Source organism: Podarcis muralis, chromosome 2 (genome assembly GCF_964188315.1).
Source record: "Podarcis muralis chromosome 2, rPodMur119.hap1.1, whole genome shotgun sequence".
NCBI lineage: Eukaryota > Metazoa > Chordata > Lepidosauria > Squamata > Lacertidae > Podarcis > Podarcis muralis.
The window spans coordinates 1,738,125-1,750,981 of NC_135656.1; the positions used below are offsets into that span (position 1 = coordinate 1,738,125).

General features: G+C 46.2%; 1 protein-coding gene across 5 annotated transcripts in view; it reads right to left on the reverse strand.

The window, feature by feature from the left end:
• Nucleotides 1-12,857, reverse strand: part of COL5A3 (collagen type V alpha 3 chain) — a 125,305-nt gene that overhangs the window by 7,349 nt on the left and 105,099 nt on the right. For all 5 annotated transcript variants that reach the window (XM_028721183.2, XM_028721182.2, XM_028721181.2 and 2 more), the window contains 13 exons: nt 12,729-12,782; nt 9,844-9,897; nt 8,509-8,562; nt 8,157-8,264; nt 7,379-7,432; nt 6,956-7,009; nt 6,164-6,217; nt 4,002-4,055; nt 3,043-3,150; nt 1,343-1,396; nt 649-702; nt 454-561; nt 309-362 (listed from right to left, as the gene is read on the reverse strand). In XM_028721183.2, coding sequence (XP_028577016.2) covers nt 309-362; nt 454-561; nt 649-702; nt 1,343-1,396; nt 3,043-3,150; nt 4,002-4,055; nt 6,164-6,217; nt 6,956-7,009; nt 7,379-7,432; nt 8,157-8,264; nt 8,509-8,562; nt 9,844-9,897; nt 12,729-12,782 — 864 coding nt within the window. The remainder of the gene's footprint in view (nt 1-308; nt 363-453; nt 562-648; nt 703-1,342; nt 1,397-3,042; nt 3,151-4,001; nt 4,056-6,163; nt 6,218-6,955; nt 7,010-7,378; nt 7,433-8,156; nt 8,265-8,508; nt 8,563-9,843; nt 9,898-12,728; nt 12,783-12,857) is intronic.

Below are 12,857 nucleotides of genomic sequence, written 5' to 3' on the forward strand. Positions count from 1 at the left end.
GAAATGCAGAGGGGTCAGGGAGGAAGCATCTTTTAATGTGGCAGCGGAGCAGAAATGTTGCACGGGAAATGCATCTGTATTAATAGAGAGGGACATTGGAACAAATGAGGGGCGCCTGGGAACCCATAAGAATGTGAAGGCTGGCAGACATGCATTGCCCTGGGGAAGAGGATCTGGGTACCAAACAGGGCCTCATTTCAGGCATCACTCTGGTGAGGTTCTCTTGAGAAACGCGTACAGAGATCTGAATTGTCACACACTGGAAACTGACAAGAATCCAGGATGAAGAGGTTGGTGGTGGTACTTACTGAGAGGCCAGGAGATCCAGGTGGGCCTGGGGGCCCAAAGGGTCCAATGATTCCCTGTTGAGGAGGAGACAGCATCAGCCAGAGTCCCTTTTCCCAGCCTTGCTCCCAACCCCCCTCCATCTCAACAGAGCTCCCATCTACTCACAGGGTCGCCCTTGGGGCCTGGTGTTCCCTGGTTCCCTGGCAGCCCCTGGTCACCTTTCTCACCCATCTCACCTGGGGGCCCAATCAACCCAATGAGTCCTGCATGACCCTAGAAGGAAAGAGGAGAGATTTGGGAAGTTAGGGGGAGGAGCCAGTTGCTTGTTCCCACCAGGAAGCAGGTGCTGCTCACACTCACCTTCTCTCCTTTGTAGCCGGGATCACCTTTAAGGCCTGGGAGCCCCGTGGGACCCTGTGAACAGAAGAAGGGCTGCATCAAGAGCTCATCTGAGCTTCCGGACTCAGCGCAGGCCACAATCCAGTCAGGAATCAGTAGGAGGGTTTCAGATCATTTTGCCTTTTTATCAAATTGATGTGACTGAAATTTGACTCACTTGCTTGACATGTTTTTTCATCCATGATGGCTGCTTCACATGCACAAGTCATCAGCTCACAGCTGCCCATGGCTATGGGAATTCAGCCCAACTCCGTCCTGTGCTGTAGCTTTAGTAACTGCTCAGTCTGAATGAGCTTTCCTCCCTTGCTTTTTTCACGACTGATGCCCAATGCTCATAATAGACAAAGCAAACTTGGGGAACTTATTCCACTGCCAGGCTGCTCTTTATTGTAGTTCCAGGAATATGCTTCTAGCACTGCTCTCCCCCCACCCAAATAAATACCTGTGAAAGACCCTTTCTATGGTGGATGGGGTTTAGTAAAGGAGTAGCATGGAATAACCAGCTTCCATTTTAAGAGCTCCAGAAGAAGGGAAGCTGTTGTCTTAGAATCCTAGAATCATAGAGTTGGAATAGACCACAAGGGCCATCGAGTCCAATCCCCTGCCAAGCAGTCTTGATTGTCCTGCCCTGGACCCTCCATTTCCTGCCACTCACCACAGGCCCCGGTGGCCCTGCCTGGCCAGGCGCTCCCAGGAGACCTTGTTCACCCTAGGGGAGAAAGAAGGGCAAAGTGAGAGACCACAGAAGGAAGCATTATGCAAAGAAAGACACTTACACAACTTTGAGCCCAGCTGAAGGTGGGGAGGGAGAGACTACAGAAAGCACGCCTATGAAGTCAAAGCAGATATAGTGAACAAAGACATTGGATTCTTATCTCATTATACATGACAAAGCCATTTTTCACCTTCTCACCCCTTGCTTTTTCCTGTAAGACCTATTGCAGTCGTTAAGAGTCGTCAACAGGCTCATCACAGCTATCTGCCAATCACCCATTCCCACCACCCTTCTGAGTAATACCCCTCCCCACCTTCTCACTATATAGAAGGATCTGGCAACTTCTGTTTCAGTGTATCTGAAGAAGTGTGCATGCACACGAAAGCTCATACCAAGAACTAACTTAGTTGGTCTTTAAGGTGCTACTGGAAGGATTTTTGTTTTGTTTTGACTATGGCAGACCAACACGGCTACCTATCTGTAACCAGATATAGTGGGGTTGACATGGGGATGGATGGATGGAGGAGACTATTTCTAGTCTGTGCCCTTTCCGCGTGTGTCTACTATTTCCACACTAATCTGCAATTCTTAAAAAAAACCCTCTTCTCTATATACATTAAAATATGTATTTAAACACATAATGTTAAACTCCCCCCTCAAAATATACATTTTAAACTGCATTTATATATGTTTTAGAGCCAAGAACTAAGCTGGGACATTCAGGAAGTGTGAAAGCCGATAACTGCATTCTGATCCACACATTAGTCTGGCAGTTGCAGATCAGGTCAATTTGTATCGGGATTTGCAAAGATTGTCAATTATGGATGCTTGAAAAATTGAAACACACAAACGAAATATACAGTGGTACCTCCGGTTACATATGCTTCAGGTTACAGCCGCTTCAGGTTACAGACTCTGCTAAGCCAGAAATAGTACCTCGGGTTAAGAACTTTGCTTCAGGATGAGAACAGAAATTGCACGGCGGCGGTGCGGCAGCAACGGGAGGCCCCATTAGCTAAAGTGGCGCTTCAGGTTAAGAACAGTTTCAGGTTAAGAACGAACCTCCGGAACGAATTAAGTACTTAACCCGAGGTACCACTGTATCTCTAAATAGGCTGAAATCTAAAGAAGCTCTGTGTGTGTGTGTGTGTGTGTGTGTGTGTGTGTAAGGCAACTACACGCACAGCTGGAGCTTCCTTTGCCATTTTTTCACTGCTTCAGTTCCCTCAAGCTGACAAAATGAACTGCTTTAAAAAGAGAACATGGTTCCCTTATTCGTGCATCAACATCTCTGTTGAATCACTGCCTGCATCTGAAAGGGATCTAACAAACTACCTAGTCTGTTCACTCCTGAAGACTGGGATTGTCCCCAAGCGAGGGTTCTTTCTTCAGCCCTCCCAAGGCACCTTGCTCATTGCCAAAGTTCTCTTGGCATTAGGGAAATGCTGCTTTTTCTTTTTTAAAAAAGTAGGTAACTTAACTTCACCTGCTGCCTGGAGTTTAAATATAATGGCTTCTGGTCCTCTCTGAAGTGAAAATGTTGAAGAATAGTTGTCCACTCTCTTTGTTGAAAAAACGTTTGGGGTCTGGTTTTCTAACTACTGTCATCCTTTTCCCAGACATTTGTTATCAATACTCACAGCAGGACCCGGAATTCCACGTAGACCTTCTGAGCCAGGTCGGCCTGGGGGTCCCTGCGGACCCACAGGCCCCATCTTCCCCAGGGGTCCATCTGTGCCAGGCTCCCCCTGTAGACGGACAGAAAGGGAAATATATCAGCATTGTTTTCTGTTCTGCCCAGGATTGGGTGCATGCAGGCAGCACTGTTTTCATTCCCCTGCAGCTTCTCTTCTGCCCAAAGCTGTTACTTGTCTCACTGTCTGTTGTGGCAAAATTACATGACTGATGTAAATTAAATAATTATTCTGCTCCATTCACGTCAGTGCAAATGGAGAAAAAATGAAAATGATTACAGTGGCGCCCCGCAAGACGAATGCCTCGCAAGATGAAAAACTCACTAGACGAAAGGGTTTTCCGTTTTTTGAGTCGTTCCGCAAGACGAATTTCCCTATGGGCTTGCTTCGCAAGACGAAATGTCTTGCGAGTTCTTGCGAGTTTGTTTCCTTTTTCTTAAAGCCGCTAAGCCGTTAATAGCCGCTAAGCCGCTAATAGCCGTGCTTCGCAAGACGAAAAAACCGCAAGACGAAGAGACTCGCGGAACGGATTAATTTCGTCTTGCGAGGCACCACTGTACATGTCACTTGCAGACTGAAGGCAACAACAGTGAATATCAATTGTATTCACTGGAGTGATTTCCGTTCCATGCAGTAAGCGGTCACCAGCAATTCCTACTCCCATTTCCAATCTTTGTCAGAATTCTCCAACATCCCTAATAAAAACCTAGAGGAGGGATGCTCAATTAATCCAAGACTGATTCAGGTTTCCAGCAGATGCAAGATGCACCATACAGCAGTGGCTGGTTTTGCACTATTATTTGAATAGTTATGCATCTTGAGTTGAGGGACTGAATTCCACAGAGGGGAACAGGAGAAGGAAAAAACACAGTGGGGAGGAAACCCAGGACAGTGTTCTCTCTTACCTTGGCTCCTTTCTCACCCTGTCGACCTTCACGGCCAGCTGGCCCAAAAGGTCCCTGGAACAGAGAAAGAGAATCACTGCATAAAATGGTTTGATGAGCAACTTTCCTCCCCTCCTTCTAGAGAAAGATTGAAGTCCTATTCATTCTCAAAGTCCTATTAAATCCAATTATGTTCTGAACATATGCTTTTTCAAAAATTAAAACATATTGGAAATTAAACACAAACAAACAGGTCAAATGGAGCACCATCTAAACCTTAGTGGAAACACATAGCCCAGGGAATAGATACAGGAACACAAATAAGAAAAAACAAGGATGGAATTATAATGATAGAAATATAATTAGTGATGAAATTATAGTGACTGTCCGCACATCTATTTCTCTTGAATACATTTCCTAACTGAATTCCTGGGGTCTGTTGGTTTCTAGAACTACTCAAATGATACTAGTTCCTGCCCTGCCCTTAGATCATTTGGGCTATGTTACTCGGTTCTAGTGCATGGGAAATCAGGATGGGTGATGAGCTAAAGTTGCCAAGCAGCAAGGGGGGCAACTTGAATAAAATATTTTTTTGGGGGGGCAGGTAAGCCTTGCCCCACATAATCGATCACATGACATGGTGCATGCATACCATTTGAATGGTAATGCCTATTAACTGGGGGGGCTGGCCCCCTCAAATATTTTATTGGGCAGCCAAAGGGACCTCAGCCCCTAAGAGTTGACTCCTATGCCAAACAGGCACCTTTGAATTTGACTGGCAGTCCCCCTACTCCTGTATAGATAACCACAAGTTCATGAGAGTCTTGCAAGTCCTGAATTAGGTGACAAATAAGTAAGTAATGTCAAGCAGAGAGCAACACAATGGCACCCCTATTGCCAGTGGGCTATTCAAGAAGGGTGGCACTATTTGGATTAGGAATCCTTAAATGCAGGTTGACCCTGAGGAGACAGGTCAACCTTCTAGTTATTCACAGGACCAGTTGGTACCAGAGACCAGAAGGCTCCCAAGCAGTCTGGAAGATGCAAACAGCTACGTAAAAAGGTAAGTGATCTTTAACTGGACAAATGTAGCATTCAGGGCTTGGGACTTGACTATCTAGTCCAGACCATCGAGCTCTAACAGCTGCTCTGGGCCAGCACTTCCTCCTTGCCTTTGCTGGATAACTAAGCATGGTCCTGAACCTACCAACCTCTAAATCAACACCACAGTCCTTGTCCAGGGTCTCTTGACCTTAAGTTTTCCATCTATTCTGGAACCTACTGGTCTCAGTCTTACTTGGAGCATCAACTCCTCTCAGATGTATGAAATGCAAAGGATCAGGGCACAGATTGTGTGGCACAGGCTCCCCTTTGTGGATGTGGCAGGAGAGGAAGAATGAGCACACAACATCAGAGGCACGGCCAATAGCCCTGCTCCCTCTTCCCTGCATTAGTGGGCACTACGCATGGCAGGGAATAACTGAAGAGGGCTCTTGTTTTGGATATATGTACGTAAGTATTATTTAATCTACTTTCAAATTCTGTTTTAGCTGCCTTACAACAGACACCCAAAAAGTAATTAAATGAAAATGCAAACCAATGTATCGTCTGAACAGTCTTTTGGTAACAAACTTTAGAAAAAGACCAAATGTACAGAGACATTAGCAAGGACCAAGGGCTCATTCCAAGGCTGGATCCATGACCTGTTTCAGCAAGAAGCTCTGGAGCTCTGCACTGGAACTGGAACACCTTCTCTGCAAAGTTTGTTTAGTAACATGTATTTATTAGGCCAGGATTCTTTTTTATGTTTTGTTTTGTTTTGTTTTTGTTATGGACTAGATCAAATTCTTTATGTGGGCATGCACCTGATGTGCAACAGATCCACACATCTACACAAGATGAAATTGTCCGCCATTGTGCAGGTTTCCTCTAAAACCATGAGATGTAGGAGCATGCTGTTAAACAACACAGAAAACTGACAGCCCAAATCTCACGAGTGATTTCTTCAAAATCATGCTCCTGAGTTCAATGGAGCAGCCTCCCAAGTATTTATACCTATAATTTCAACCAAAAATTTAAATCCTTTGGCATTTATTTCGAAGGTGTAATCTATGTAAGCAATGTAAATGAGAATGTGCAGCTTCTTAGACTTCCCTCTCACTGGAAAGGCAGCCCCAACATACCCTCTTTCCTGGTGATCCAGGAGGACCTGGCTCCCCAGAAGCTCCAGGGGGTCCCTGAAAATAAAACAGAGTGGATTATTATTTCAACCACCACACCATTCAGGTGAGGGATTTCTGGTGGCAGAGACAGAAAATCTCTTGTAAAATCAGCACAATCCTCTACATGTCAAGTCAGAAGTAAACTCTATTGAGCTCAATGAGACTTACTCTCCAGCAAGTCCCATTGCCAGTGTCTATGGGAGTGCCACTGTGTGTAAGGGTACCAGAATGTTGAACTTGGACTTGGCAGAGCAGGGTTCAAATTCCCCCTCAGCCATGAAGCTCACAGGGTGACCTTGGGTCAGTCACCATCTCTTAGCTTAATCCAGGGGTAGTCAACCTTTTTATCCCTAGTGCTCACTAACGCATCTTTCTTGATGGTAAAATTTCCTTACCGCCCCGCAGTGCTCAATGGAAGGAGGATTCAGCTTGTTCAGTAGAAGCTGAACTACAGTTCCCCTCATCTGTAGCAAGCATAGCCAAGGGATGATGGGTATTGTAGTTCATCCACACATGGAGGGCCAAAGTACCCCCAAACATCACAGATGTTTAAACCCTTTGATGAATGTCAACTTACTGTGTTTCTTTGGGTAGAGTAACTATGAGGCAAACCGGTTTAACTATGCAGTGAAGCAATACTCAATGTATGCCACAAACTGCAGACAGGTGCTGTTTGGCTACTGACCATAGGGATTTTTTAAGAAGCCAAACAACAACATAACCAATGTAGGGTAATATATCTGCCATACTCACTGGAAGTCCAGGATCCCCTATATCACCTTTCTCACCAGAAACTCCATCCAGACCCTGAGCAGAAGAAGACAGAAGCAAATCAGAACCTATCGATTCTCACCTGGGAACAAGTTGCTTTAACTACAGAGAACTGCAACAAAATGTTGCAGCATTGAGTGCTCTAGTTCAGGGTTCCAGCACCATTCCCTCATCCCACAGTTTTCCATTTTGGTTCCAACCAGCCAGCATTTTGTGGTCACCAAGCATGCTCAGATCTCCCCAAACACCCCCCCCCAATCATTTTGATATTTAAGTTTTCATCCAGTGCTGGAAACTGAGAAGTAATGTCTTCAAGACTTTTCTCATTCTCCCAATAAACTGGGATCCATCATCCAAAGCCAGATACCAAACATGCAGTGGCTCCTTTCAAATTCAGATACTCACTGGAGGACCAGGATCTCCGGATGGGCCTGGGTCACCTGGGAATCCTATTGGACCCTGCAATGGAGGGATAGGAGTGGTGAATACCAGACTACAAAAAGCACCAGTTCTCTAGAGAGGAAACCTAGAGAAGTCCGGCTGGCACACAGGGGTGAATCTACTATGAAACTAATGGAGCTTAAGCTTGAGGGCCCCTAATCGTCGAGGGGCCCCAGAAACAACTATAGTCCACATTGCTTTAAAAGTGTATCATGCATGTATATTATTCTGTGAACCACCCTGATATCTTGTGATGAAGGGTGGTATATAAATTTGGTAGGTAAATAAAAATAAAATACATAACATTTCCCCAATTTTCATCCCCTCCATAACTTGAAATTTATAATGCATAGGAATTTTTTATCCACATCAGCGACTTTGACATGTAAGATAATCCAGTACAGCAATTTTAATCAAAATCTGAAGCGTAGTCATTAATTTAAAAAAACCCCTGTGGTGATCTGTTGTTGAACAACAGTTCAAGTTTCAGGGCCCCAGAAATGCAGGTCTGTCACTGATTGCACAGTTCACTGGGTGATGGCTCTTCTCTGAGTGTCTTTTGAAGCTGTAACTCTGCTCAATGGGCCTCTGTGGTGCCAGTTTCATTGGAATCTGTTATGATCATAGGACTGGGTGATCAGCAGGGCCAGGGAGTTTCTTTGCAGCTCTTTGGGAGCTAAACTGACACATCACTGAAGAAAGTAGCCCTTGCCATTGTTCAATTCCGAAGCCAACGACTCACCAGGTTCCCCTTGGCTCCATCCTCTCCTGGGGGGCCCTTCTTGCCAGGGGGCCCTGCAGCTCCGGATTGGCCAGAATCTCCTTTTTCACCAACATCACCCTTTACCCCCTGCAAATTCACACAGAGAGATGCCAGTCAGATGGGGGTGGGATTTAGGATGGGAACAGACTTTGCAAAAGCAGCTTCTCATGCTGCTCTTTTACTCTTAGTAAAGGGAGTCACATCTCTGCTATGTGACTCAGCCACAGTGATTTATCCAGCCTTAACAGAAGTTGGGTTGGAGCAGACCTACTCCAGGAGAGTTCCGGGGAGGGGTATTGCATCCCCCCCCCCGTTTCTCTCCCAAACTCACTTGCCGGCCTGGCTCCCCTGGAGGTCCAGGGTCTCCTGCTTCCCCTGCTTCACCCTAGAAGAGGAGAAAGAAATGGAAATCTCAGTCCAGTCATGCTGCTCTCCAGTTCCAACCTGGAACAGCTTTTCAGAAAATGTGCACTGACATATTAAAATACCTCCATCAACACAATTTTAAAAAAATGAAAAGACCCAAGGACCTATTGACACCTTTTCTGGATGCTCCTTTTCCTATCTGATAGGGTTGTAAAGAAAGATAGTCACAGAGCTAGCTATTCTATGAGCTGGTCTCTGCTAAGAGAAGGACACATCTCTCAGGACTCATCCAGGGCTTATCTTGCCCAGCTAAAGCTGCTCCTGAGCACTCAATTGGAACAAGCAGCAATTCGGAATTTTCCCAGATTGCCATTAGTTCTGATATTTCGCTAAAGAGCAGGTTTTTCTTTGAAAAGGAACAGGGCAAGGGGGGGAACCACTCAGACCCATGCCCAGAAAGTGTGGGTCAAGCGGGAAATGGCTCAGTTCCCATTTGTAGCCAGAATGACATGGAAGGAGACGTGATTTCTCTGATCTGTTTCAGATGCATGATTTGGAAGGAGATTGCACTTGCATTCATGCAAAGGGAGCTTCTTGTGTGACTCTGCAAACACAGCCTTCTGTCTCCAAACATACATTCAAGAGTTGGGACTCTGGGATCAGGAGGACTATATCCTGAGGCAAGTTTCAGCCCGAGCGCCTCTCACTTTGTAAACTAAGCATGGCTCTTCTGAGAAAGTTTTCCCTATCTCCCAGTTTAATTATGCACCTCGTGACCCCCAATTTGCTCTATGATTTTCTCTCCACATGCCAGCATCTAATGCACAAACATAAACAACACTTACAGCCCCTTTAACACCTCCAGCTTTCAAACAGCTCCCATTTTGTGCCTTCCTAAAACTTACTGCATTTTCTCTGTCCTATTTAACCCACAGATCCCTGCACCTGGCAAAATACTCTGCTGCTGGAGAGAAGAGCATATCTGCATGTGCTGCTGGTGTCATCTCCAGTCATCTCCTTCCCTTACATATTGAAGAAGTGTGCATGCACACGAAAGCTCATACCAAGAACTAACTTAGTTGGTCTTTAAGGTGCTACTGGAAGGAATTTTTCTTGTTTTGACTATGGCAGACCAACACGGCTACCCATCTGTATACTGAAGGATGCCTTTCTTGTTGCAAGCACCCTAGAGAAAAATCCCACGGCTCTTCCAATGCTCTGCATCCTGCTTCCAGTCCCTGAACTCACCACAAAGTGCAGAGAGCAGCCCTCATCCCCTAATATCTTGGCTTGGACTCACCTTTTCACCAACAGCACCTGGCTGTCCCAGCCCACCAGGTTGCCCCTGTGGGCCCTGGAATGAAAAGAGACACATTAAGACAAAGGCACACCTTAGACCACCACAGTGGCCTCCCTTGCCAAATCTTATCACCTGCTTGAACAGTTCAGGACTTTCCCCACCCACTAATATTTAACCAAATATCTTCCATCCTGCAACTTAACTCATTCACTGTTAGCTTCCCCCTCGGACTCAGAGAAAATAACCAACGCTTATTATCGTTAGCCCTGTTTCAATGTGATGATCAATATATGCAAAATATTTCCTAACTCTGATGCTCCTCCCTATGCATACAGGTTGCGTGGCTATTCCCTCCCCCCCACAGGTGGAATAAATGAAGACACTGGACACGAGCATTTAGGTTAATGGGCGAAAATGGCCACAACTTTATTGATTACAGGTAAGAAGGGTATTGGCTTTAGGCATTGGCCCCTAACCGACTATCCGGTCTAACCGGGAAGGGTTAAACACCAACAGGGGGAGCCACCCGAGATGCATATCCCTAGGCGCTCCCCGAGGGGTTACCGCTCGGGGGCGCGCTTTAGGCCCTAGCCTCCGTAGGTTTCGGACGAGGCGTCGCCCCTCGGAGTCCTTTAATGAACTACCCTTCAAGCATTGGGGGAGGTGATGGTGTTCCTCCCCCCCGATCTCATTTGCATGACAATACCCCGGCCAATGCCTACTGCCAACACCGAGGGAGTTGTGACGATTTGCTACGAGGTAGGCGAAAAAACCAAGTGGCTCCAAAAACCAGCCAATTAGCCAAATGGAAAAACTCCTACCAGGACCCTTGCGGCGACCAGCCGAAGCCCATAGCAAATACAGTGGCAAACCTAAAGGGCGGGTGGGTGGGGATCCGCGTCAGCTGCGAGGGAGAAAAGGGGCGAGCCAAGGGCTGCCCCGACCTTAAGTGGCCTCTGGAGGCCCGCCCCCGCCGCCAGCCGATTGGCCGGGGCAGCGGGAAATGCTAATTAAGGGAATCCCTGTCTCCCGCGAGGCTGGCGCCAGCCCGCAGGAGTGTGGGCGGGGTCGTGAGCCCGCAACCCCCCCTCCTCCTGACTCTCGGTAGGGGCATTGTGGTATAGATTTTGGAATCATTTCCTGCTTTGCAGACACTTCTGATTCTGGGCACTTGCCTAAATGCTCTTGGAGGTCCTCGTGAGGTTACTTTACATGCTATTTTATCCTATTTATCCTCAACAGTTGCAGCTAATGAGATCTACTGGGTATACTCCTCTGGTGGTATCATCTGTCCATCAAATGAGTACAGTATAGGCATGTGAAAAGACATTCTTGGTGGTGGAGTGGATTTTTATTTTTATGTATTAAATTTGCTTAAGGGACGCGGGTGGCGCTGTGGGTAAAAGCCTCAGCGCCTAGGTCCCAGCGCCTGCCAACCTAGCAGTTCGAAAGCACCCCCGGGTGCAAGTAGATAAATAGGGACCGCTTACTGGCGGGAAGGTAAACGGCGTTTCCGTGTGCTGCGCTGGCTCGCCAGATGCAGCTTTGTCACGCTGGCCACGTGACCCGGAAGTGTCTCCGGACAGCGCTGGCCCCCGGCCTCTTAAGTGAGATGGGCGCACAACCCTAGAGTCTGTCAAGACTGGCCCGTATGGGCAGGGGTACCTTTACCTTTACCTTTACTTTTATTAAATTTGCTTAGCAGTGCTACTGATAAAGGGGAAGGCTGATTTTTTAAATCATTAATGATTACTATTAATTAATAATTATAACTATTACCTTGGCTATCATTTTAGTTATATGCTGGGTTTATTGGCAAAGTTCACTAATCTGATTAAATTATTTGTTTTCTACCTTTAGATCCAGAGAACCTCCAAGAACCCATGTTTTATGGTTCTGTTTATATTGCAGCTAGAGCTATTAGAACAATGGCATAAAAACCCAATCAGTAAATACCAGGGTAGCCACCCACCACTTGATAATGGTTTGAAGTTGTCATTATAACTTCATTTAATAGTCAATTACCACACATCATTACCATGTAGAGGATTACTCATGCTGTGATAAGTACATCATAACTATCATGTCAGCAGAACGTGTGACCTCACCACAAGGAATCAATGCACTCAGAGCATAGGATCATAGAACTGTAGAGTTGGAAGGGGCCCTGAGAGTCATCTAGTCCAACCCCCTGCAATGCAGGCATCTTTCGCCCAACGTAGGGCTCAATCCCACAACCCTGAGATTCAGAGACTTGTCTCTCCCAACTGAGCTATCCACATCTCTGGCATGTGACACAACAGGGGTAGATTGAGGTGGATACACGCTATGTTTTGCTTTATTATCTGTCCTGCTATTTTATGCAATCTTTGAGGTTTTTGTTTTTTGTTTTTAAATCATACAATCAATTCATAGTATTCCAACCACAGTGGTATCAGAAATCCTCACATCCTTCTCCTCAGCCCCTGAGCTCAGCCTCTACAGAAAATCAGAAACAACAGAGTTCCATCCATCCAGCAAATTCTGGTCCATATGCTGGTGCTCCCACCATTCCCCAGTGGAGGAACGAGTCCAGGAAGTGTCTATCCAGGGTGTTTTGATGGATGAAGAGGCCCTTTTCCATTCCAGCTGGTCATTAAGAACTACTGTGTAACTTTAAGAATGCATACCTGAGTTTCCTTGTTTTCCTCTGCTCTCCTCATCCCCCTTTTCCTTTTATGTTGGGTCTTTTAGATTGCAAGCCTGGGGGGCTAGGACTGTTTTATTTTTAACTACTCTTATGCAAGCGGTTGTAGGAGTCTTATAGCCTAAAGAGTGGTGTCATAATGAATAAATAAATTCTGCCCCATCTTGCTTTATATAGATGAAAAAAAAATGTTACTCACATCACCCCCACTGGGACCCTGGGGGCCTCGGGGCCCTGGAGCTCCTGGTGGGCCCTAAAGAGAGAGGAGAGAGAGAGAGAGGATGAGATTCACAAGGAGGCACAGGCAGATGACTCACGGGCAGGTTTA